At 38.1% G+C, this 25,995-nt stretch overlaps 1 protein-coding gene across 3 annotated transcripts in view; it reads right to left on the reverse strand.

The window, feature by feature from the left end:
* The window catches only part of UBR1 (ubiquitin protein ligase E3 component n-recognin 1), a 150,863-nt gene that overhangs the window by 23,767 nt on the left and 101,101 nt on the right, over positions 1-25,995 (reverse strand). For all 3 annotated transcript variants that reach the window (XM_032417970.1, XM_032417971.1, XM_032417972.1), the window contains 8 exons: positions 24,494-24,587; positions 23,248-23,396; positions 20,337-20,392; positions 19,194-19,290; positions 17,892-17,959; positions 9,264-9,414; positions 2,477-2,564; positions 936-1,069 (listed from right to left, as the gene is read on the reverse strand). In XM_032417970.1, coding sequence (XP_032273861.1) covers positions 936-1,069; positions 2,477-2,564; positions 9,264-9,414; positions 17,892-17,959; positions 19,194-19,290; positions 20,337-20,392; positions 23,248-23,396; positions 24,494-24,587 — 837 coding nt within the window. The remainder of the gene's footprint in view (positions 1-935; positions 1,070-2,476; positions 2,565-9,263; positions 9,415-17,891; positions 17,960-19,193; positions 19,291-20,336; positions 20,393-23,247; positions 23,397-24,493; positions 24,588-25,995) is intronic.

Genomic DNA, 25,995 nt, shown 5'->3' on the forward strand with positions numbered 1-25,995 from the left:
AATCAATCACCACAGATCACCCTAATAAATAATGAAAAAATTTGAAATATTGCAAGAATAATCAAAATGTGACAGAGACATGAAGGGAGCAAATGCTGTTGGAAAAATGGTGCTGACAGACTTGTTTGCCACAGGCTTGCCACAAACTTCCAATCTGTAAAAAACACAGTATCTGCAAAGCACAATAAAGTGATGCACAATAAAACAAGGTATGCCTGTACATAGGATCAGAACAAACCTAGTTCAAATAAGCCCTACTGAACTAAGTTCAAGATAAAGAAGGTGATAGCCAGTAAAGCTGACCCGTTCAGCTTAATCTCAAAGGACAAAAGCAAGACTCTCTGAACAATTTTGGTGACGCTTCCAAAATCATACAAACGTTCAGATTTTTACCCATACAAAGCCACAAGGAAACCTTGTCTACTTTGATCTAGATTTAAGGCAAGTAAAGAAGAAAGGAAATGATTGTTACTCAGATATACGTGTCCTGGGTTTGTTCCAACAGGCTTCTCCTAGCAGCATTTTAGTTCTTTTGTAATAATCATATGTTCAAAATTCAAATAACAGAGTATACAATAAAGTTTTCCTCCTACTTAGCCAAAACATTCTCTTCCCTAAAGGTAACCAATGTTTCTAATTTTCTGCATATCCTTTCAGTTATATTCTGTGTGCAGACATCTTATAAGCTCAAGTACATAAACTATACCTAGATAGGAGCCATGAGTAGGTTTTGCATATTTATGAGGCTAATCTCATTTTTGGTCTCACCTTTAACCTACACCAGGCAGAGGCACACATGTCGGGAGTGAACGCTGATGAAAAAGATAGGGAATAGAGAAGTGGTTCTTGCCTGTCCCACCTTATATTTTTGAGGCTGAAGATAAAGAAAAAAAAATCCCTTATTTGCTACTTTGAGATTTCATTTTCCTACTTACTGGTAAGCAGTTCTTCAGGTGGAGTTACTCCAAGTAAATAGTGGAAAAACAGTGCAGCACAGCGAAGGTAAGGGGTGATGCCATTCTTCAATGAGATCCACAAATACCAGCCAGGAACACCACATCCAATGCAGCTGGGGGGAAATAATTCCAGAATAGAACAGAATACTGACCAGACTAAAACTCTAGACACATCCCCCTTTAAAAACACAGCTAAATATTTAAATATTTTTTATCCATTTAATACAAAATATTTAACTGGCAGTAGCTTCTGTCTTTAAATCTTGTAAGTTTCCTAAAGAAAACCACAGATCTTGCATCTTTTTTTTTTTTTTTTTAAGATTTTATTTATTTATTTGACAGAGAGAGACATAGCGAGAGAGGGAACACAAGCAGGGGGAGTGGGAGAGGGAGAAGCAGGCCTCCTGCGGAGCAGGGAGCCCGATGTGGGGCTCGATCCCAGGACCCTGAGATCATGACCCGAGCTGAAGGCAGACGCTTAACGACTGAGCCACCCAGGCGCCCCCAGATCTTGCATCTTTTACCATGTAGATTTTTAAAGCAAATAACTATTATCTTCATTTTCCTAACCCTTATGATGAAATGTGAATCAGATATATTTATCAATAACTAACCAAAGGAGTTAAGTTAGCTAAAAAAAAATTAATACTTTCTTGATTTCTGTATTCAAATTGGTGATTCACAGGGCAATGAAACTATTCTATATGATACTTATAATGCTACCACACAAAAAGTGAACCCTAATGTAAACTATAGACTTTAGTTAATAACAATGTATTGATGCTGGTTTGTCATCTTTAACAAATCTACTAATGCAAGATGTTAATCACAGGAGAAACTTGTGAGGGGAGGGAGTAAACGGGAATGATTTGTACTTTCTGTTCAATTTTTCTGTAAACCTAAAACAGCTCTAAAAAATAAAGTCTAGTAACACACACACACACACACACACACACTCTTTTTTCTCTCTCTCTCTTCTGCAACCCCCCTCCAACCTTCAGTGCCTAAACTAAAAACCAAAATGAAACAGAAAACCCAACTAAAAAATGGTGAAGAAGGTGAAAACAAAGATGAGAGAGTGTGGTAGCAAGTGGAGCTCAGCAGGGCACTCCTATTATACTTTTGGTTTTAGCCTCTGCACTGCCAAGGTATTTCACATGTTAGAGAACAGTCTTAAAAAACCTCTATTTAGTAAAGTGCATCAACTGTATAGATTGCTTTAAAAGGATGACCTATTTTCTATTTTCTACATTTATTTAAATTCTAAATGCTGACACTTGTTAAAATTCTATTATTTTTTGCCAATGTTCCCAGAACAATTTACAAGAGTAAAGATGTATCCAAACTTGTTTCAGTCTCAGAAACAAACAAATGGGTACCTGTTATTTCAAAAGCCCTCAACTAATTTTTAAAAACTGGAATTAAAATGATTCAAAAGTTATTCTGCCAAACAACTGAACTAAAAGGTAGAATTATTAAAACAACATTCAAATAGGTTGGACTAATGGGCTGCTACTCACCCATTTGTATATTGAGAAACTTCTGCCAAGAAAGAAGATGCAGAACGGGCCTCTTCACTCTCTTCTTGAACCTGAGCAAGGGGAAGGTCTGAAAAAGAAATTCTGAAAGATAAATCTATGAATTTGCTATTCAATTTATAATTACACCTCAATTTCATGGTTCCAGGATAATAAACAATGTCAACTCAGCTGAGGTTCTTTTCCTTGTTCTCAATCTAAATAGCTGATTTTATTTTATTTTTTATGAATGGATAAATAGCTGATTTTAAATATTAGAACTGTTAGGTAAACTTTATCAGTATATTAGGTGAAGAAACAAATAGGGCAGAATCACATGGATATTTAATAAATATTTATCTCAGAGGTGCCTGAGTGGCGCAGTTGGTCAAGTGTCCAACTCTTGGTTTTGGCTCAGGTTGTGATCTTAAGGGTCATAAGGTCAAGCCCTGGGTCGAGTGCTGCATCAGGCTCCATGCTCAGCAGGGAGTCTGCTTGAGATTCTCTCTCTCCCTCTCTCAAATAAATAAATCTTTAAAAAATAAATAAATATTTATCTCACTGTAATATGACCAGGTAAACAAATTAGTGGTCATCTGCTCTGGGTTCCTAGGAGTCTTAGCTAACAGGTAGAAATTCAGACTCTAGAAAGGGAAGTAGGTTGCTGCCCTGCCTTTATGCTCAAGCAATGAAACACATTAAAAAGAACCTTGCGGGGCGCCTGGGTGGCTCAGTCATTAAGCGTCTGCTTTCAGCTCAGGTCATGATCCCAGGGTCCTGGGATCGAGTCCCACATCGGGCTCTCTGCTCCACGGGAAGCCTGCTTCTCCCTCTCCTACTCCCCCTGCTTGTGTTCCCTCTCTCGCTGTTGTCTCTCTCTGTCAAATAAATAAAATCTTTAAAAAAATAAAAAAATAAATAAAAATTAAAAAACCTTGTAAGGTAATTTTCCTCCATTAATCTATCCTTAAGGAAACCATCCTAAACCCTTCCAGCAATTGCTAACTCACCCAACAGAGTAGTTAAAACTCTGGGTAAGCCACTTAAGTTCTGTGAACTTCAGTTTTATTATATTAAAATGGGGATAAAAATGCCAACCTTGTAGTTCAATGTGACAGATGGTTACATCCCATTTGAGCAGCACTCTCTTGCTTCAAAAATGCTTTTTAAAAATATACATTAATTCATCTGAAAGACAACAATTAAAATTACCCCGTCTCTTACTTTGGTTGGATATTGCTAGTTTTTCTCCTTTCCAATTAGGGTCTCTTTAGGAAATACATACTTTTTAAATTTATTTTTTATTTTTTTTTAAAGGATATAAATGGCTAGTTTATTTTTTTAAAAACATTTTATTTATTTATTTGACAGAGAGAGAGACAGACACAGAGCACAAGCAGTAAAACAGCAGAGGAAGAGGGAGAAGCAGACTCCCCACTGAGCAGAGAGCCCGAAGCAGGGCTAGTTCCCAGGACCTGGAATCATGACCTGAGCCAAAGGCAGACGTTTAACTGACTGAGCCACCCAGGCGCCCCTTTTTAAAAAAGATTAAAATATATTATCATATTGATATTTCAAATTTAAATATAAGAGTTCAATATTTGTACATGATTGAGGTAAATTTTATATGCAATGGAATACACAAATATTAAAAGTACCATTTGATGAGTTTTGATAAATGCAAACACCCATGTAACAAGATTTTTTTAAATTAATAAACTTTATTTTTTTTAATAAACTTTATTTTTTAAAGCAGTTTTAGGTTCATTACAGAGTTCAGTGGAAATTACAGAGTTCCCATATACTTGCTGTCCCCACAAATCCATCATCATCTGTGACTATGGACACCTAGCACCAGAGTGGTACATTTGTTACAATCAACGAACCTATACTGATACATCATTATCATCCAAAGTCCACAGTTACCATTAGGGTTCATTCCTGGTGCTGTACATTCTATTGGTTTTCACAGATACATAGTAACATGTATCCACTACTATAGTATCATACAGAGTAGTTTCACTGCCCTAAAAATCCTCTGTGCTCTGCCTATTCACCCATCTCTCTCCCCTAACTTCTGGCAATCATGGATATTTTTACTGTCTTCAAAGCTTTGCCTTTTCCAGAATGTCATATACAGGTGACCCTTGAACAACACCGGGGGCTAAGGGTGCCGACCCCTGGCACAGTAAAAAATCTACCTATTATCTTTTGACGCTCTAAAAACCTTACCAACAGCCTACTGTTGACTGGAAGCCTTGCTGATAACATATCTAGTCAATTAAAACATATTTTATATATGTATTTTATATATATATGCTACATGTTGTATATTTTGTATGTTATTTTTTATTTTATTTTTTTTAAAGATTTTATTTATTTGCCAGAGAGAGAGAGAGAGAGCACAAGCAGATGAGCAGCAGGCAGAGGGAGACGGAGAAGCAGACTCCCCACCGAGCAGGGAGTCTGATGCAGGGCTCGATCCCAGGACCCTGGGATCATGACCTGAGCTGAAGGCAGATGCTTAACCGACTGAGCCACCTAGGAGCCCTATTTTGTATGTTATATACTGTATTCTTACAATAAAATAAGCTAGAGAAAAGAAAATTGATTAAGAAAATCATAAAATACATTTATAGTACTATACTGCATTTATTGAAAAAAAAAAACCCATATAAGTAGACCCTCTCAGTTCAGACCTGTGTCATTCAAGGGTCAATTGTAGTTGGAATCATATAGTATGCAGCCTTTTCAGATCTGCTTCTTTCATGAAGTAATACACATTTAAGCTTCCTCCATGCCTCTTCATTGTTTGAATGCTTGTTTCTTTTTGTGCTGAAGAATATTCCATTGTCTGGATGTACCACAGTTTATTTACTCATTCACCCACTGAAGAACATGTGGTTGCTTCCAAATTTTGGAAATTATGAATAAAACTGCTATAAACATCTGTGTGTAGGTTTCTCTATGGACATAGGTTTTCAGTTCATTTGGGTAGATACCACAGAGCATGACTGCTGCATCATACAGTAGGAGTATGTTTAGCTTTGTAAGAAAGTGCCAAACTGTATCTCAAAATGGCATGGAATTCCTTCCTTTCAGCAATGAAAATGAGAATTCATGTTATTCTACATCCTCACCAGTACTCAGTGTTGTCAGTGTTTTGGATTTTAACTATTCTAATAGGTGCATAGTGATATCTTGTTTTAATTTGCAATTCCCTAATGACTTATGACATTGAACATCTTTTCATAAGCTTACTTGCCATCTGCAGATCTTTGGTGAGGTGTCTTTTACTTATTTTTAATCAGGTTATTTTCTTATTGTTGAATTGTTAACTGTATATTTTATAGAACAGTTAATCAGATGTGTCTTTTGCAAATATTTTCTCTTAGTTTGTGGCTTGTCTTTTTATTCTCAACATTGTCTTTTGCAGAGCAGAAGTTTTTAATTGTAATGAAGTCCAGTTTATCAATTACTTCTTTAATGGACTGTACCTTTGGCTTTGTATCTAAAAAGTCACTGCACACCTCAAGGTCATCTAGGTTTTCTCCTACACTAACTTCTAATAGTTTTATATAGTTTTGTGTTTTACATTCAGCCTATCAACCATTTTTTTTTTTTAATGAACCATTTTTAGTTAACTTTTTTTTAAAGATTTTTATTTATTTATCAGAGAGAGATAGAGAGCGAGCGCACAAGCAGGGGAAGCGGCAGGCAGAGGGAGAAGCAGGTTCCCTGCTAAGCAAGGAGCCTGGTGTGGGACTCAATCCCAGGACCCTGGGATTGTGACCTGAGCTGAAGGCAGACGCTTAACCGACTGTGCCACCCAGGCATCCCCATTTTTAGTTAACTTTTACAAAGGTTGTAAGATCTGTGTCTCTGTCTTATGTGTGGGTGTCCAGCTGTTACAGCAACGTTTGTTGAAAATCAGGCTATCTTGGCTCCATTTGTCTTTGCTCCTTCATCAAAGATCAGTTAACTGTATTGACGTGTATAGATTTTTTGGGCTCTCTATTCTGGTCCATTAATCTTTTGGTCTGTTTTTTCACTGCCTTGATTCCAGTAGCTTTATAGTAAGTCTTGAAGTCAGGTAATGTCAGTCCTCTGACTTTGTTCTTCTGCTTCAGTACTGAGTTGGCTATTCTGGATCTTTCTCCTTTTCATATAAACTTTAGAATCAATTTGTTGATATCCACATAATAACTTGCTAAAATTTTGGCTGGGAAATTATTGGGTTTTTACTTAACTTTTCTGAATTTATTCTTTTTTTAAAGGTTTTCCATTTTAATTCCAATATAGTTAACATAGTGTTATATTAGTTCCAGGTGTACAATACAATGAGTCAGCCATTCTATACATCATTATTCAGTGCTCCTTATATGTGTACTTTTAATCCCCTTCACCTATTTCACTCATTCCCCCCACTCACCTCCCCTCTGATATGCTTTAATTATTTTTTTAAAAGATTTTATTTATTTGAGAGAGAGAGAGCACTAACAGGGGGAGGGGCAGAGGGAGAAGCAGACTCCCTGCTGAACAGGGAGCCTGATGCGGGGCTCAATCCCAGGACCCTGGGATCATGACCTGAGCTGAAGGCAGATGCTTAACCAACTGAGCCACCAGGTACCCCTTTATTTTATTTTATTTTTTAAGTTTTATTTATTTAAGTAACCTCTACACCCAATGTGGGGCTGGAACTCATGACCAAGAGTTGCGTGCTCTTACAACTGAGCCAGCCAGGTGTCCTTGATATGCTTTATTTTAAATGAGTACCCTCAGTTAATTTTTTTTCAATAAGAATATCTATTATTTGAAGCATACTTCAGAATGCACAGTTCTGAATTTATTCTTATGTCTCCTCCTTCCTACATTGAAAATCTTGGGTCCCAGTGACATTAACACAAACACTTGGTTTATCCTAAAAATTACCTAAATTAATTTCAAAATAACAATACTAGTACCTAATACCATTTGTACCACTAATATGAATTCAGTTTAATGATTTTTTTTTGGTTAGTTCTTTTATTGTCAGAATAGATCCTATTAGGGAAATACAGTTGAAATACCGTGTTTTAGGGACACCTGGGTGGCTCAGTTGGTTAAGCGTCTGCCTTTGGCTCAGGTCATGATCCTGGGGTCCTGGGATTGAGCCCCATGTAGTGCTCCCTGCTCAGTGGGGAGCCTGCTTGTCCCTCTCCCTCTGCCCCTTCCTGAGCTTGTGTGCTCTCTCTCAAATAAATAAATAAAAAAAATATATATTTTTTTAAGATTTTATTTATTTATTTGACAGAGAGACACAGCAAGAGAGGGAATACAAGCAGGGGGAGAGGGAGAGGGAGAAGCAGGCTTCCTATGGAGCAGGGAGCCCAATGTGGGGCTTGATCCCAGGACTCTGGGATCATCACCTGAGCTGAAGGCAGATGCTTAATGACTGAGCCACCCAGGCACCCCTAAATAAATAAAATCTTAAAACAAAAACAAAAACAAAAACCTATGTTAAAAAGACATTCACAGAGTCTTTGCTCAAATCTCTGACTCTCTACCTTACCTAGAGGCAACTCTTCAGTTTTTGGTTTATACTTCTATTGTTTCATTTATAAAAAATGTAAGCAAATATGAATATATGTAAGCATATATATGCATACATATACCTAGAATACCCTACACAAAGATATTATACTACAACTACTGTTCTGTACCCCACTTTTTTCACTTAATAAGTATCTCCTAGGGACTACTTCTTCAGTAGATCTTGCTCATTCCTTTTTATAGCTGCAGAACATTCCATTATATGCATATACCAAAGGATATTCAACCGATCTCTGGGGTTTTTGTTATTCCAAATAATACCACAATGAATAACCATGTGCATATATCCTTTCATATTTTTGCCAGTATAGCTTTGGGATAGATTCTTAGAAGTGGGGTTGGTAAGTCAAAGAATAAATGCATATTTAGTTTTGCTAGGCATTGTTCTAAAGTCACTTTAATTATCTGTTTTCTAAATTACCTGAATTTTCAGGAGCCCTTCTTGATCACTGATACCTAGGAAGCAGATTTTGCTTTCAACTAAGAGCAGAGTCTAAGAGAATAACTACATCATAATTCCATGATGTTATATTATTCAGGTGTATATGTGTGTGTATATATATATAATTTTGAACATTTGTTCAAAAAACATTTAATGAATACTTATTTGGTATAACAAAAGTTGCCAGATACTTTAACTTTATGAGAAAAAATTTTAAAATGTGAATGTTCCCTATTCAAGAAACTTGCAGGGGGGAAGGAGTAAAGAGAAAGGAGAACCAGGGAAAGAAGCAGAACAACATAGAACTATAAAACAAGATACTATGCAACAAATGCTATAAAACAAAGAATTATCATTCTAGCTGGAGGAATCAACAATGGTTTCAAAAACAGGCTTATCAAAAGACTGAAAGTATTTAGGTAGGGGCAAATATTGGAGACACTAATCCCCAACACTGAAATTAGGAAATCTGAAAAAGGGTACAGCAGGTCCAAATGGTTTCCCTGTATATTTGGAGAGCAGCCACAAGTTAGAGAATCAAGTGGTTTAGCTAATTATCCCTTTCACAGCTCTTCTGACTTTTTATTTAAATAGCATCTATAAAGAAACATCTATAAAGATCATTCAACAAGAGATATAACATACAACTTAGAAATATACATATATGCATATATATATGATTAATCACAATAATTAATTTTGCCAATAAACCATGGGTAAATATTATTTACAGTTAACAAGTGATGGGAGCTTTACCTGTGTCTATGGTAAGAAGGATCTGAAGCATGTGTGCCATAGTGATCAAATGGAAGAGATAAAGGTGGTTATAGGAAGAACTAATTGACGAAGGCTGCAGATCAACAGTGTCATCCCAATACAAGGATGGAAATGCTAACACAGCACCAACCTGCGAGAGAAAATGGACATCAACATGGGTGACAACAAAGATCAGCATGTGCTAATCTTATAACTAAATGTATCAGATATTGCAGTGTGTTTCTGTGTGCTTTTTATAACCACCATATTTTTCCTAATTATTCAACAGAATATCTTAGAATATAGTGTACCGTAAATGGAGAACAAAAGTCATCACCAAACAGGTTATCCCTTTGCTGAAACTTCTTGTTCTAGGTAGTGGTCTCAATCCTGTCTGTGGCTCAGAAGATTCAACAATACAATAACTTGGGGAGCTCTTAAAATAACACTGATTCACAGGCCAGTCCAATCAAATCAGAATCTCAGGGTATAGGGAGCAATTACTGGCATTCTTTTCAAAGTTTCCCCAAAGATTCCAAAAGACAGGAGTGACAACCACTGGGCAGAGTCCTGGGCAATGAGGGATGGAGAATACTGGCTAACCCGTATCCACAAACTCCATGCTCCTAACCTCATCAATGATCTCTCTAGAGAACTCATTTTGAAGGAATGAAGTCACTGCAGGGAGGAAAAACCTCTGCAAGAAACTCACAGAACAGGGGCGCTTGGATGGCTCAGATGGTTAAGTGTCTGCCTTTGGCTCAGGTCATGATCCCAGGGTCCTCCCGCTGAGCTGGGAGCCCGCTTCTCCCTCTCCCTCTGCCTCGCCTGCTTGTGCTCCATTTGTCTCTCTCTCAAATGAATAAATAAAAAATCTTAAAAAAAAAAAAAAAAAGAAACTCACAAAACAGTTGCCACCCATAGGTGTTTGGGGGAAGCCTAGATGTGTCAATGGCCTGGTCCCCAACACCAAATAATCAATGATTTTAAGATAGCTCACACTGTCATTTACTGCTTATAATGTAAACAAGAAAAAGGTGGAGGAGGAAAGCATAATATTTATTTAGAAAAAGTCTGCTTGGAGGGGGAAGAGCAAGATGGTGGAGGAGTAGGAGACCTAAATTTCGTCTGGTCCCAGGAATTTAGCTAGATAGTTATCAAACCATTCAGAACACCTACAAACTCAACAGGAGATTGAAGAAAAGAATAGCAGCAATTCTATGAACAGAAAAGCGACCACTTTCTGGAAGGTAGGATGTGCGGAGAAGCGAATCCGAGGCAATATACGGGAAGATAGACCACTGGGGTAGGGAGCCTCCGTCAGCCGGCTACCAGCAAGTGACAGAGCAGCAGAGCACAAAATCAGAACTTTTAGAAGTTCGCTCGGCTGAGGGACGTCACTCTGGTGGCTAAGCAGAGTGGGGGGGGGGGGGGGGGGGGGGTGCTGGGGGGGTGGAACCCTTGCTGGTACAGTATGGTCTCAGGACCCTTGGGGTCACAGGAAGACTGGGGGGGCCTGAGTGTGGCAGAGTTCCCACACATATCGGAGCTGGGAAGCCGGCTGCAAAGATGGAGCTGAGGAGTGGGCTCTCAGCTCAGGGTTGCCATAAACTGTGATCCGCGGCACAGTCGGGCCACTGCTCTTTGAGCAGGGACCCAATAAGCAGCAGCTCTGGGGAGACTCCCCTTCCTCCCCCGGGGAGGAGTGGCGCGGTTCTGCTGGGTTTGGAGACTCCAAACGGGGTCATGTGCCAGAGATAGAAACGCTCAGTCACCGGGTGGGTGAGCGCACGGAGTGCGGCCAGAGACCAGGGAGAAAGGAATGATTAACTGCTTTTCTCTGGGGGCGCACTGAGGAGTGAGACCCTGAGCTCTTGGCTCCTCCGGGTCGGAGATTGGGAGGCCGCCATTTTTCTTCTCATCCTCCAAAGCTGTAAGGAAAGCTTTCAGGGAACAAAAGCTACGAGAGCAAACCCGAGCAGATTACTTAGCCTGGCCCCGGGCAAGGGCACTGCAATTCTGCCTCAGGCAAAGACATTTGAGAATCACTGCAACAGGCCCCTCCCCTAGAAGATAAGCAAGAACAGTCAGCCAAGACCAAGTTTACCGATCAATGAGAACAGCAGAACTTCAGCACTAGGGGAATACAGCACATAGAATTCATGGCTTTTTCCCCAATGATTCTTTAGTCTTTCAAAGTTAATTTTTTTTTTTAAGATTTTATTTATTTATTTGACAGAGAGAAACACAGGGAAAGACGGAACACAAGCAGGAGGAGTGGGAGAGGGAGAAGCAGGCTTCCCATGGAGCAGGGAGCCTGATGTGGGGCTCAATCCCAGGACCCTGGGATCATGACCTGAGCCGAAGGCAGACACTTAACGACTGAGCCACCCAGGCACCCCAACAATTCCTGTTTTAAAATCTTTTTTAATTTTCATTTTTACAGTCATATTTCATCCCTTCATCGTACTTACCCTTATTTTTGTATATATATAAGTTTTTCTTTCCTTAAAATTTTGGGAGACAATTTCTTCTAACAGACCAAAATATACCCAAAATCTAGTGTGTGGCTCTGTTCTATTCACCAGCCTGATCATATTCTTTTCTTTTTTCCCCTTTCTTTTCCCCCCGGTTTCGGGTCTCTTCTGATTTGTTTAGTGTATATTTTTCTGGGGTTGTTGTTACCCTTTTAGCATTTTGTTCTCTCATTCATCTATTCTGGGCAAAATGACAAGATGGAAAAACTCACCTCAAAAAAAAGAACAAGAGGCAGTACCAACTGCCAGGGACCTAATCAATACGGACATTAGTAAGATGTCGGAACTAGAGTTCAGAATGACAATTATAAAGATACTAGCTGGGCTTGAAAAAAGCATGGAAGATACTAGAGAATCCCTTTCTGGAGAAATAGAAGAACTAAAATCTAACCAAGTCCAAATCAAAAAGACTGTTAATGAGGTGCAATAAAAAATGGAGGCTCTAACCGCTAGGATAAATGAGGCAGAAGACAGAATTAGTGATATAGCAGACCAAATGATGGAGAATAAAGAAGCTGAGAAAGAGATAAACAACTACTGGATCACGAGGGGAGAATTCGAGAGATAACTGATACCATAAAGCGAAACAATATTAGAATAATTGGGATCCCAGAAGAAGAAGAAAGAGAGAGAGGGACAGAAGGTATACTGGAGCAAATTATAGCAGAGAACTTCCCTAATTTGGGGAAGGAAACAGGCATCAAAATCCAGGAGGCACAGAGAACCCCCCTCAAAATAGGTCAATACCCCGACATCTAATAGTAAAACTCACAAGTCTCAAAGAGAAAATCCTGAAAGCAGCTCGGGACAAGAGGTCTGTAACCTATTATGGTAGAAACATTAGACTGGTAGCAGACCTATCCACAGAGACCTGGCAGGCCAGAAAGGACTGGCATGATATATTCAGAGCACTAAATGAGAAAAATATGCAGCCAAGAATACTATATCCAGCTAGGCTGTCACTGAAAATAGGAGAGATAAAAAGCTTCCAGGACAAACAAAAACTAAAAGAATTTGCAAACACAAAACCAGCCCTACAAGAAATATTGAAAGGGGTCCTCTAAGCGAAGAGAGAGCCTAAAAATAACATAGACCAGAAAGGAATATAGACAGTCACCTTACAGGCAATACAATGGCACTTAGTTCATATCGTTCAATAGTTACCCTGAATGTAAATGGGCTAAATGCCCCAATCAAAAGACAGAGTATTGGATTGGATAAAAAGACAAGACCCATCGATACGCTGTCTCCAAGAGACTCATTTTAGACCCAAAGACACCTCCAGATTGAAAGTGAGGGGGTGGAAAACCATTTACCATGCTAATGGACATCAAAAGAAAGCTGGGGTGGCAATCCTTATATCAGACAAATAGATTTTAAACCAAAGACTATAACAAGAGATGAGGAAGGACACTACATCATACTTAAAGGGTCTATTCAACAAGAAGATCTAACAATTTTATTATTTATTTATTTATTTAATTTTTTTAAAGGTTTTTTATCTTTATTTGAGACAGAGAGAGAGAGAGACACAGCACAAGCAGAGGGAGTGGGAGGCAGAGGGAGAAGCAGGCTCCTTGCTGAGCAAGGAGCCCAATGAGGAACTCAATCCCAGGACCCAGGGATCATGACCCAAGCCGAAGGCAGACACTTAACTGACTGAGCCACCCAGGCGTCCCGAGATCTAACAATTCTAAATATCTATGCCCCTAACATGGGAGCAGCCAATTAATAACAAAATCAAAGAAACACATCGACAATAATACAACAATAGTGGGGGACTTCAACACCTCCCTCACTCAAATGGACAGATCATCTAAGCACAAGATCAACAAGGAAATAAAGACTTTAAATGACACACTGGACCAGATGGACTTCACAATATATTCAGAACATTCCATCCCAAAGCAACAGAATACATATTCTTCTCTAGTGCTCATGGAACATTCTCCAGAATCGATCACATCCTAGGTCACAAATCAGGTCTCAACCGGTACCAAAAGACTGGGATCATTCCCTGCATATTTTTGGATCATAATGCTTTGAAACTAGAACTCAATCACAAAAGGAAAGTCAGAAAGAACTCAAATCCATGGAGGCTAAAGAGCATCCTACTAAAGAATGAATGGGTCAACCAGGAAATTAAAGAAGAATTTAAAAAATTAATGGAAACAAATGAAAATGAAAACACAACTGTTCAAAATCTTTGGGATGCAGCAAAGGTGGTCCTAACAGGAAAGTATATAGCAATACAAGCCTTTCTCAAGACACAAGAAAGGTCTCAAATATACAACCTAACCCTACACCTAAAGGAGCTGGAGAAAGAACAGCAAATAAAGCCTAAACCCAGCAGGAGAAGAGAAATAATAAAGACCAGAGCCGAAATCAATGAAACACAAACCAAAAGAACAGCAGAACAGATCAACGAAACTAGGTGCTGGTTCTTTGAAAGAAGTAGTAAGACTGATAAACCCCGGGCCAGACTTATCAGAAAGAAAAGAGAAACGACCCAGATAAATAAAATCATGAATGAAAGAGGAGAGATCACAACCAACACCAAAGAAATACAAAGAACTATAAGAACATATTATGAGCAACTATATGCCAGCAAATTAGATAATCTGGAAGAAATGGATGCATTCCTAGAGACGTATAAACTACCAAAACTGAACCAGGAAGAAATAGAAAAACCTGAACAGACCCATAACCACTAAGAAAATTGAAGCAGTAATCAAAAATCTCCCAATAAACAAGAGCCTAGGGCCAGATGGCTTCCCAAGGGAATTCTACCAAACATTTCAAGAATTAATACCTATTCTTCTGAAGCTGTTTCAAAGAATAGAAATGGAAGGAAAACTTCAAAAGTCATTTTAAGAGGCCAGCATTACCTTGATCCCAAAACCAGACAAAGACCCCATCAACATGGATGCAAAAATTCTCACCAAAATACTAGCCAAGAGGATACAACAGTCTATTAAAAGGATTATTCACCACGACCAAGTGGGATTTATTCCTCGGCGGCAAGGTTGGCTCAACATCCGCAAATCAATCAATGTGATACGACACATTAACAAAAGAAAGAACAAGAATCATATGATCCTCTCAATAGATGCAGAAAAAGCATTTGACAAAGTACAGCATCCTTTCTTGATCAAAACTCTTCAGAGTATAGGGATAGAGGGTACATATCTCAATATCATAAAAGCCATCTATGAAAAACCTACAACGAATATCATTCTCAATGGGGAAAAACTGAGCGCTTTCCCCCTAAGGTCAGGAACACAGCAGGGATGTCCACTATCACCACTGCTATTCAACATAGTACTAGAAGTCCTAGCCTCAGCAATCAGACAACAAAAAGAAATAAAAGGCATCCGAATCGGCAAAGAAGAAGTCAAACTCTCACTCTTTGCAGATGATATGATACTTTATGTGGAAAACCCAAAAGACTCCACCCCAAAATTGCTAGAACTCATACAGGAATTCAGTAAAGTGGCAGGATATAAAATCAATGCACAGAAATCAGTTGCATTTCTATAACCAACAACAAGACAGAAGAAAGAGAAATTAAGGAGTCGATCCCATTTACAATTGCACCCAAAACCATAAGATACCTAGGAATAAATCTTTTTTTTTTTTTTTAAAGATTTTATTTATTTATTTGAGAGAGAGAGAATGAGAGAGAGGGTACATGAGAGGGGGGAGAGTCAGAGGGAGAAGCAGACTCCCTGCTGAGCACGGAGCCCGATGCGGGACTCGATCCAGGGACTCCAGGATCATGACCTGAGCCGAAGGCAGTCACTTAACCAGCTGAGCCACCCAGGCACCCCGATACCTAGGAATAAATCTAACCAAAGAGGCAAAGGACCTGTACTCAGAAAACTATAGAATACTCATGAAAGAAATTGAGGAAGACACAAAGAAATGGAAAAACGTTCCATGCTCATGGATTGGAAGAACAAATATTGTGAAAATGTCTATGCTACCTAGAGCAATCTACACATTCAAGGCAATCCCCATCAAAATACCATCCACTTTTTTCAAAGAAATGGAACAAATAATCCTAAGATTTGTATGGAACAAGAAAAGACCCCGAATAGCCAGAGGAATGTTGAAAAAGAAAAGCAAAGCTGATGGCATCACAATTCCGGACTTCAAGCTCTATTACAAAGCTGTTATCATCAAGACAGTATGGTACTGGCACAAAAACAGACACATAGATCAATGGAACAGAACAGAGAGCCCAGAAATGGACCCTCAACTCTATGGTCAACTAATCTTTGACAAAGCAGGAAAGAATGTCCAGTGGAAAAAAGACAGTCTCTTCAACAAATGGTGTTGGGAAAATTGGACAGCCACATGCAGAAGAATGAAACTGGACCATTTCCTTATACCACACACAAAAATAGACTCAAAATGGATGAAAGAACTAAATGTGAGACAGGAATCCATCAAAATCCTAGAGGAGGACACAGGCAGCCACAGCACCTCAGCCACAGCAACTTCTTCCTAGAAACATCGCCAAAGGCAAGGGAAGCAAGGGCAAAAATGAAGTATTGGGACTTCATCAAGATGAAAAGCTTTTGCACAGCAAAGGAAACAGTCAACAAAACCAAAAGACAACCGACAGAATGGGAGAAGATATTTGCAAATGACATATCAGATAAAGAGCTAGTATCCAAAATCTACAAAGACCTTATCAAACCCAAAGAACAAATAATCCAATCAAGAAATGGGCAGAAGACATGAACAGACATTTTTCCAAAGAAGACATCCAAATGGCCAACAGACACATCAAAAAGTGCTCATCATCACTCGGCATCAGGGAAATACAAATCAAAACCTCAATGAGATACCACTTCACGCCAGTCAGAATGGCTAAAATTAACAGGTCAGGAAATGACAGATGTTGGCGAGGATGCAGAGAAAGGGGAACCCTCCTACACTGCTGGTCGGAATGCAAGTTGGTGCAGCCACTTTGGAAAACAGTATGGAGGTTCCTCAGAAAGTTGAAAATAGAGCTACCCTACGACCCAGCAATTGCACTCCTGGGTATTTACCCCAACAATACAAATGTAGCGATCCAAAGGGGCACCTGTACCCCAATGTTTGTAGCAGCAATGTTCACAATAGCTAAACTATGGAAAGAGCCTAGATGTCCATCAACAGATGAACGGATACAGAAGACGTGGTATATATATACAATGGAATATTATGCAGCCATCAAAAAAAAAATGAAATCTTGCCATTTGGAACAACATGGCTGGAACTAGAGGGTATTATACTAAGCAAAGTAAGTCAATCAGAGAAAGATAATTATCATATGATCTCACTGATATGAAGAATTTGAGAAACAAGACAGAGGATCATAGGGAAAGGGAGGGAAAAATGAAACAAGATGAAACTGGAGGGGGAGACAAACCATAAGAGATTCTTAATCTCAGGAAACAAAGTGAGGGTTGCTGGAGTGGAGTAGGGGTGGGAGGGATGGGGTGGCTGGGTGATGGACACTGGGGACAATGGTCAGTGCTGTGAATTGTGTAAGACTGATGAATCACAGACCTGTACCCCTGAAACAAATAATACATTATATGTTAATTAAAAAAAAAAAAAAGAAAAAGAAAAAGTCTGCTTGGACAGATACCAACTAAATATAATCAACTAGGATGATGCCTGTCACAAAATAAAGAGTAAATGTGCTTTCATTTTTAAAGTGATTTTTTTAAAAAGGTTTTTTATTTACTTATTTTTGTGAGAGAGAGAGACAGAGAGAGAGCACAAGCAGGGGAGAGGGAGAAGCAGGTTCCCCGCTGAATAGGAGCCCGATGCAGGACTAGATCCCAGGACCCTGGGATCATGACCTGAGCTGACGGCAGACGCTTAACCGACTGAGCCACCTAAGCACCCTTTAAAGTCATTTTGACGGTCTCAGTCAAATCTGTATCTATTTGTAAACAGAATGGACAAGAAACTAAATTTTATAGTTTGAACACTAACAATTTATAATCTTGAACAAAGAACATGAATTTGAATGGGAAAATACATGAAATCATAAACTTGAGAGACTTAAGAACTTTTGTTGAACACTTACCAAAACATGAAAGAGATCTATAGATAGGAGGCAAGGTGTATCTTCTGATTTTAGGTTAGGGAGAACAACTGAAAAAGAAAAAAAACAGTGTAATTCATTCAGTAAGATAGCAATGTAGTTAAATATTATGTAAAACACCTAAAACAAAAATGTAACAGGGTTATAAAATACAGAAACTGGTAAACTGGCACTTCACACCTTTAAGATATGGGAACCATAATTAATAAGTTAAACTGACAAAAACTTCCTAGAAAGCCCTGTATATAATTTAAGAGTTGAAAGATAAGATCCAGGAGGAAAAAAGGTAAATAGCATAAAGAAAACAGAGATTATTCAATAAGTATATGCTCAATGAATAATAAGAATTACTTTTATCCAATGTTCCTTAATACTTTTTTCCAAACTATACATTTCTAAATGTCTTTTTTTTTTTCTTAAAGATTTTTATTTATTTGACAGAGAGACACACAGTGAGAGAGGGAACACAAGCAGGGAGAGTGGGAGAGGGAGAAGCAGGCTTCCCACGGAGCAGGGAGCCCGATGCAGGGCTCGATCCCAGGACCCTGGGCTCATGACCTGAGCCGAAGGCAGACGCTTAACGACTGAGCCACCCAGGCGCCCCTCTAAATGTCTTGTGATACATAAAATATGTGAAGAATTTGGAGTGGGGAGCAGAGAGAGCTTGCAAAGCAGTGCAAGTGAAATGAGGATGAAGAATATCCCCCTGATCCAGCAAAATTAAACCTATTTTTAAATGATCTATCCATATCATTGATCCCTTTTCTAACCAGATTAGGATACAAACATGTTAGCGGTTGTGGACGTTGGTTCAATAAAGCCCCTAGGTGGGTAGATGTAAGTTAAAAACATTTGGAAAATAATCTGAGTTTTAAAATAAGATTGCAGGGGGGCGCCTGGGTGGCTCAGCCGTTTAGTGTCTGCCTTCGGCTCAGGTCATGATCCCAGGGTCCTGGGATCGAGCCCCACATCGGGTTCCTTGCTCGGCAGGGAAGCATGCTTCTCCCTCTCCCACTCCCCCTGCTTGTGTTCCCTCTCTCGCTGTCTCTGTCTCTCTGTCAAAAAATAAATAAAAATCTTTAAAAATAAAAATAAATAAATAAATAAAATAAGATTGCAGGTATTATAGGGGCATCCAGGTCTCTTGTTTTTTCTTTTGTAAAGCTGCTGCAGTGAGTGTTCAAAATTAGTGCAGTGTGTTGTTTCCTAATGAAATACACTGCCAGAAATGCAATGGAAAAAGACATATAAGTAATAATTTAATAATAATTCAGAAGAGACTACCTGATAGGAGACGAACCAGATGTTTCTGTATCAGGACCTGAGGACAGGTAATCTTCTGCGCAATGGCAAACTGCATTAATGCTTTCAGACCATTATGCTAGACGGTAAGAGAGGGAAACATAAAAAGATAAGGGACGATGATAGGCTGAAGTCACTCACTGTAGAACTCAATCCCAGTCTGCAAGAATTAGATGCAGACTTATTATATACTTTACATTCTTGCAAATAAATTACAATATTTTTAGTACTTTTAGAAAGTTTTATGAACTCATCAAGTTTTTAACAGATTTTCCCATGACAAAGAGGTATTAAAGCTATTAATTATTTCAATTCTCCTTTAAGTACTCATTTTCCCCAGTCAATTCTTAAATGTCTGGACTAATTTACTCTGCTGAGGCCTGGGCAAAAAAAATATATTACAGAAATTCTAAAACGATGGCAAAAAACCCCAACGTTCCATTGAATTCAGATCTTCTGCTTCCTAACCAGAAGGCCAGGAACTGTAGGGAAGCACACTGTGGACTACAAGTCCCCTGTGCCAGCTGTCAGGAAAATAAGAGGGAAATGGCAAGGAGGGGGTGGTCTAGGGAATCCTTGGTTGCCCACTCTGTTTTCGTGGGGCTATTTGTTGAGCACTATTTTCCAGGGTCCCCGACAATATGAGGCTTAGGCCTGGAGATAGGAGTATAGTCCTGTAGTGCCAAGATCTGTCCATCAAGGAGCCATGGCTTAGTTTTATTCTTGAATTTACTATGATGATTCATTTATAGTTAAGCCAACACTAATACTTAATGTTACACAATGGGGCAAAATTAGTGAGGAAGGAAAATGTAGGAGACAGGAGGTTTCTGACTTGGCAATAAACAGAGTAGGGGGAGAAAAAGTAACTGAGTATCATCTGAAATCTCTCTATGAATTACATTTAACCACCAAGATTGAGTAAGCTCTCTAAAGTGCACAATGTTGGCCATTCAGTCTCCTGTGAGACTGAAGTAGCTTTAAAAAAAAAAAAAGAATTTTGCTCATTTTTATAGAAAAAGGAGTGAATTAAAAAAATGATTTAAAAAAAATGGTAAATTAACTGTAGACTATACCAAAAAAAGCCTACCACGAATTACACATACCCTGCTGGAATATACACACCTGTCTATTTTGAAGTGCTCCAAACAGAGGTTTTCCTTCATCTCCCAAGAGGTTTTCTCAAAGAGTAAGAAAAACAAAAATAATAAATCCTGAATACTGCTACAATTGTATACTTGGCTTCAGATGTTCTTTAACTGATTCTATTTTTGACCAGATGATTTGCACTTTTCCCCCTCAAAGTTTCATGTTTATGTCTATGCCAAAATTTCCAAATTTTTGAGTGAGAAGATATTATAGAAGCAAATGTAGATCACTTACAAACTGTTACTATAAATAATAAAGCCCCTGCAGCTATCTATAGAGAATACTTGGGAAAAACAAAGCATCCTGGTTCATTTTTCATCCTTTTAACATTGCTTCTATGCCAACAATTTTTAAACAAGTGATTTTTATGTATAATCACAACTTATTTTGTTTTAAAATACATAGGCAGATGCAAGTAACTATTGCTCTTATAGGTACTATTAAAAAAGAATTACATTTATAGGAAAAAAACCGAAACCAAAAATTAAAAAAAAAAACAAAACCCATGGATTCATATACATTTTGCCTTGCTGGCTAGGGTATTTATTGCTATATTACTTGTATTTTCATTGCTTTCTGGCAGCAGATACATCTATGAGTAAGGAAGGCTTATTTCCTATTTTCTTTTTCCAAGTTTGAATGGACATTAATAAAAGATGTCGTATACTGATTCCTTAACGATAGTTCCTAACTATGCCAACACATCCTGTATATGTCACTCCACACCCATAGGGAATGAGCTAAGTTAGCTGCTTATGCACTAGGAATAAAGTAGAGCACTATGTCCCCTGGATGGAAAAAGCACTGTGAAAACAGTGTAACACTAGAGTAATCAAATAAAATCCAATTACTAGGTTACAGAACCACACAGAAAAATTTAGTCCTATTCTCCAGTGAATTTCTCATCACTTTTATGACAAAAACTGAACTTTTTATTTTTTTTAAAAAGATTTTATTTTTTAATAGAGAGAGAGAGACAGCGAGAGAGGGAACACAAGCGGGGAGAGTGGGAGAGGGAGAAGCAGGCTTCCCACTGAGCAGGGAGCCCGATGTGGGACTCGATCCCAGGGTCCTGAGGCGCCCACCCAGGCGCCCAAAAACTGAACTTTTTAAATGTTAACTCTCTAAATATAAACTTCTGATTCCTTATGTTTGTCTTGCCAAAGACAGTAAAGTGTAAAATGCCTTTGTTGAAAGTCTCACGATACTTAGTAGTAGATCATGACTCTAAAAGAATACGTTATATTTCTTATCAATTTGTTTAGATTCTATTCTATTTAAATCTCATTCTTCCAGGGCGCCTGGGTGGCTCAGTTGGTTAAGTGTCTGCCTTCAGCTCAGGTCATGATCCCACAGTCCTGGGATCAAGCCCTGAACCGGGCTCCCTGCTTGGAGGGGAGTCTGCTTCTCCCTCTCCCTCTGCTCCTCCTCCGTGCTCATGCTCTCTCTCTCTTAAATAAATAAAATCTTAAAAAAAAAAAAATCTCATTCTTCCTATTTCCCATTTTATTTAATCATAGTAAATATAAACCTGTATATTATCTTTTATCCATGATTTAAGTCTGACAGGTTTGGATGTAACTCCTAAAATCTGTTTAGGAGGCTGAAGCTGGTATGCAGGAAGGTTTTGTGAAAGAAGTGGCTTCACCCTACTTAATTTGAATCACAAAATAGTGTCTTGCTACAAAAATATATGTAAATCAAGAAAAAGTGGTAGACTGGGATGCCTGGTGGCTCAGTTGGTTAAGCGTCTGCCTTCAGCTCAGGTCATGATCCCAGGGTCCTGGGATCGAGTCCCGCATTGGCTCCCTGCTCAGCGGGGAGTCTGCTTCTCCCTCTGCCTGCCGCTCCCCCTGCTTGTGCTCTCTCTCTCTGACAAATAAATAAATAAAATCTTAAAAAAAAAGACAAAATGGTAGACTCTATTAAAAACAACTGCTAAAAATCTACACTGGAAAGGGAAATTGAAACTGTCTTGGATAAAGGGGACATAAAAGTATTACAGTTTTTATTCTTTTTCAGATAATATTGTATCTCATGACTGTAATAAGCAAATATGCTAATTTTAAAATCTAAGCAATTCTTCACAACTACACTCTTCTCCCCTCCCCAGCTTTCCTGATATATAACTGACACATAACACTGTGTAAATTTAAGGTGTACAATATGTTGATTTGAGGGGCGCCTGGGTGGCTCAGTCAGTTAGGCAACTGCCTTTGGGTCAAGTCATGATCCCACATCGGGATCCTTGCTCAGTGGGGAGCCTGCTTCTCCCTCTCCCTCTACCGCTACCCCTGCTTATGCTCTCTCTCAAATAAATAAAATCTTAAAAAAACAAAAAACACAAATGTTGATTTGATTGCTACACTTTTCTATAAGAAGCTTTCAATATGGCTGGGATTTTGTCAGTGGGCTTCCCTTCTGACCTCTTAGTTCCTGCCCGCTAATCTGTCTCTCCTGACTACCTCAGTCTTCCCTTCCTTTTCCTGATAATGTTTTAGGTGACTTTGGTTTCCATTCTTTTTCTCTCAAGGTGTAAAAGAAACAAAAATTACTGAACATTTCTGGCTTGATTCTTCTTCCTTTGCCTTTTTTCTTGATTTTCTAGTGTAAATCTGCCAGCTTTTGAATATAGCTTGCTTCATGCTATACCTTTCAAATATTTTGAGCTTATTTTGCATATGGCCAATACTGTAGTTAAAAAGGGATTGATACAAAAATTCTCAGACTAAATGGCATCAGGCCACACTAATACACTGAAATACTAATACTTCTCCAACAATTCAAGCTATTTTAAGCCATCAGGGGAAAAAAGAGGAAAAATTTGGTGAATCAATGTTAATTCTGTTTCTATGAACCCTCTAAAGCAGTCTCTCATAGGCTTTACCAATTGCCTGGATAGTGAAAGCACACGTGCTCCAGGTCATCATGGGGATTCGAGGATCCGTTTCATCAGGAGGTACTTTCAGTCCAATTCTATAAATTGTTGTAGCAAAGAGAATGACCATTTCCTTGATGCTATTAGAATATTTTATCCTAAAAATAAAACAAGAAAAATTTATATAATAATTTAGTAAACGGGGTTACCTACTCAGAAGTCCAATTAGGTATTGAAGTAACAATTTAACTCCTTTTGACAAAGTAAACTGCTTTTTGTCAAATTAGAGATTAGAGCCTCTGAAGATTTATTCATTAGGAAAAAATGGGAAAAGCAGAACTCTATCTCTTAGAGGCAGAAAAATATCTCTTACAAAATGATAATGGCCCATATAACTTTAGTTCCTGTAAAAGATGCAGTAAATGATCACAGCAGAAAGGATCCAGGTCCAAATTAAGGACAAACTGCAGAGAAGGAATAAAATTCAGAGGAAACAGATCTGACTTAACAAGTTTTAGTGTCTGGAAAAGGGACTAAGAAGGACTTCAGTGTTAACACATTGTGTGTGTGTGTGTGTGTGTGAGCACGTGTGAGAGAGACACACAGAGAGAGAAAGAGAGAGAGAAAAGAGTATGTCATGTACTTGGAGTGGTAATTTCTGGTTTCCTGAACTTCCTTTTCTAACAAGTATTTTCAATAACAATGAGATATGCAATATAAACAAGGATCACAACTAAAAAAATGTACATCAGATAATATCTATTAAATAATAATACCTGATTTGGATACATTATATTTTTCAAAGTGTCTTCACATAAGTATTTTTCCAATAATCTTATAATGTAAGATAATAGGCTACTGTTTCAATTTTACCAACAAGAAAAATGAATTGGAGAGGTGGGTGACTGGAGACTTTTCAGAAGTCAGAGGGCAGGTTAGATATGACTTTAATTAAAGTCTCTTAAATGCTGTTCTTATTGTAGGCAGGACTATAGAGAAATGGCATTTTCGTTGGTCAAAATGGTTAATTATAGACATGGTTCACCCTAATACATAGTACTTTAATACCTCAAACCACTTAATTTTATTGTACAAATAAAACTTCAGGGAGAAAGAAAACAAGATAAAAATGGGGTAAAGAAATAATTTTACAAATAAAGCAGGAAGGAGAGATGGGAGGATGGAAGGAAGGATTATTCTTCATTCTTATTTTCACAGCCATTTACAAACTTCTTTTAACTATTTAGATACTTACGAAGGCTGAATTCCAAAACTGAGGATAGAATGGAACTCAAAAGTGGAATCGCCCATTCCTTGATCCAGTAAGACTGGAATTGTTGGGTTTTCTCCTTATAAATGAAAAAGAAAAAGAAAGAAAAATCATGAGGGTTTATGTGACACACACTTTCCTAGCTTTTTAAAATTATATATGACCATTTTAGAATACTTAGAAAATGTTAACAAGTAATAAACGATCATTTAAAATTTCTCTACCCTAATAACATTTGGGTGATATTCTTCTGTTCTCCATATGAATGTTACACATACAGATTTTTTTATAAAGACAAAACCACAGTACTGTTCTGTATCTTGTTTTTTCACCAACGGATCATAAATGTCTTTCCACATTGGTAACTCCCCCTCTATAGTTCCATTTTTAATGGATGCGTAGTATTCTATTAGTAAGGCAGTATACATTAGTGAATAAGAGCAGACGATCTGGAGCCAAGCTGCCTAGGTTTGCATCCTAGCTCTGCCACCATTACTAAGACCTTGGGTGAACACTAACCTTACTTTGGCTCCATTTCCTCATCAAATTAGAATTGTTGTTCCCCTATATGAAACAAGTTGTCTTTTTCTGATTGCCTTTGAGATTTTTTCCCTTCATCTTTGATTTTTAACAGTTTGGGTATGATCTATGTAGGTGTGGTTTTCTTTCAGTTTATCTTTGAGGTTCACTGAACTTTTTAAATATGTAAATTTGTATTTTTCGCTGAATTTGGGAAGTTTTCAGCCATTATTTCTTCAAAAAGAATTTTTTTTCTCTACCATCCTTTTTCTTTTGGGGACTTGCAGGACATAAATATTGGATTTAAAAAAATTGGGTCCATATGTCTCTAAAGCTATGTTCTTTCTTTTTTTTCTCCATCACTTTTCTGTCTATTCCTCAGACTGGAGAATTTCCACTGATCTAATTTCAAGTTCACTAACTCTTACCCTTCCCATCTCCATTCTACTATTGAGTCCATCCACTTAATTTTTATTTCATACGGTACTTTTATTTCATACAGTACTCCATTTGGTTCTTTTTTTTTTTTTAATAGTTTCTATTTTTTTCTGCTGAGAACTCTATTTTTCCAATCATTTCAAAAGTGTTCACCTTTACCTTATGTTTAATGATTATATAGGTGTTTTAAATTTTTTGTCAAAAAAAGTTCAATGTTAAAACATCTCAGGATTGGCATTTGATTTTTTTTTCCTTGAGAGTTGGTCAGATTCTTCTGGTTCTTTGTATGCTGAGTAATTCTGGATTTTATCTTGGATATTTTGAATATTACATTGTGAAGTTTTGGTTCTTGTTAAAATTCTCTGGGAAAATGTACCTTTCTTTTTGTTTCAGTAGGCAAACAACCCAATTAGGTTCAACAAGTTTTGTCTCACTGTGTATGGTGGTTCCAGTGTTAGTCTTAGAGCCTTTGCTATGCTGCTTGGGTCTGCCTGTACATGTACTACTCAGGGGTCAGTCTGAGACTTAAG

The sequence above is a fragment of the Phoca vitulina genome, unplaced genomic scaffold (assembly GCF_004348235.1).
Source record: "Phoca vitulina isolate PV1807 unplaced genomic scaffold, GSC_HSeal_1.0 scaffold20, whole genome shotgun sequence".
Classification (NCBI taxonomy): Eukaryota; Metazoa; Chordata; class Mammalia; order Carnivora; family Phocidae; genus Phoca; species Phoca vitulina.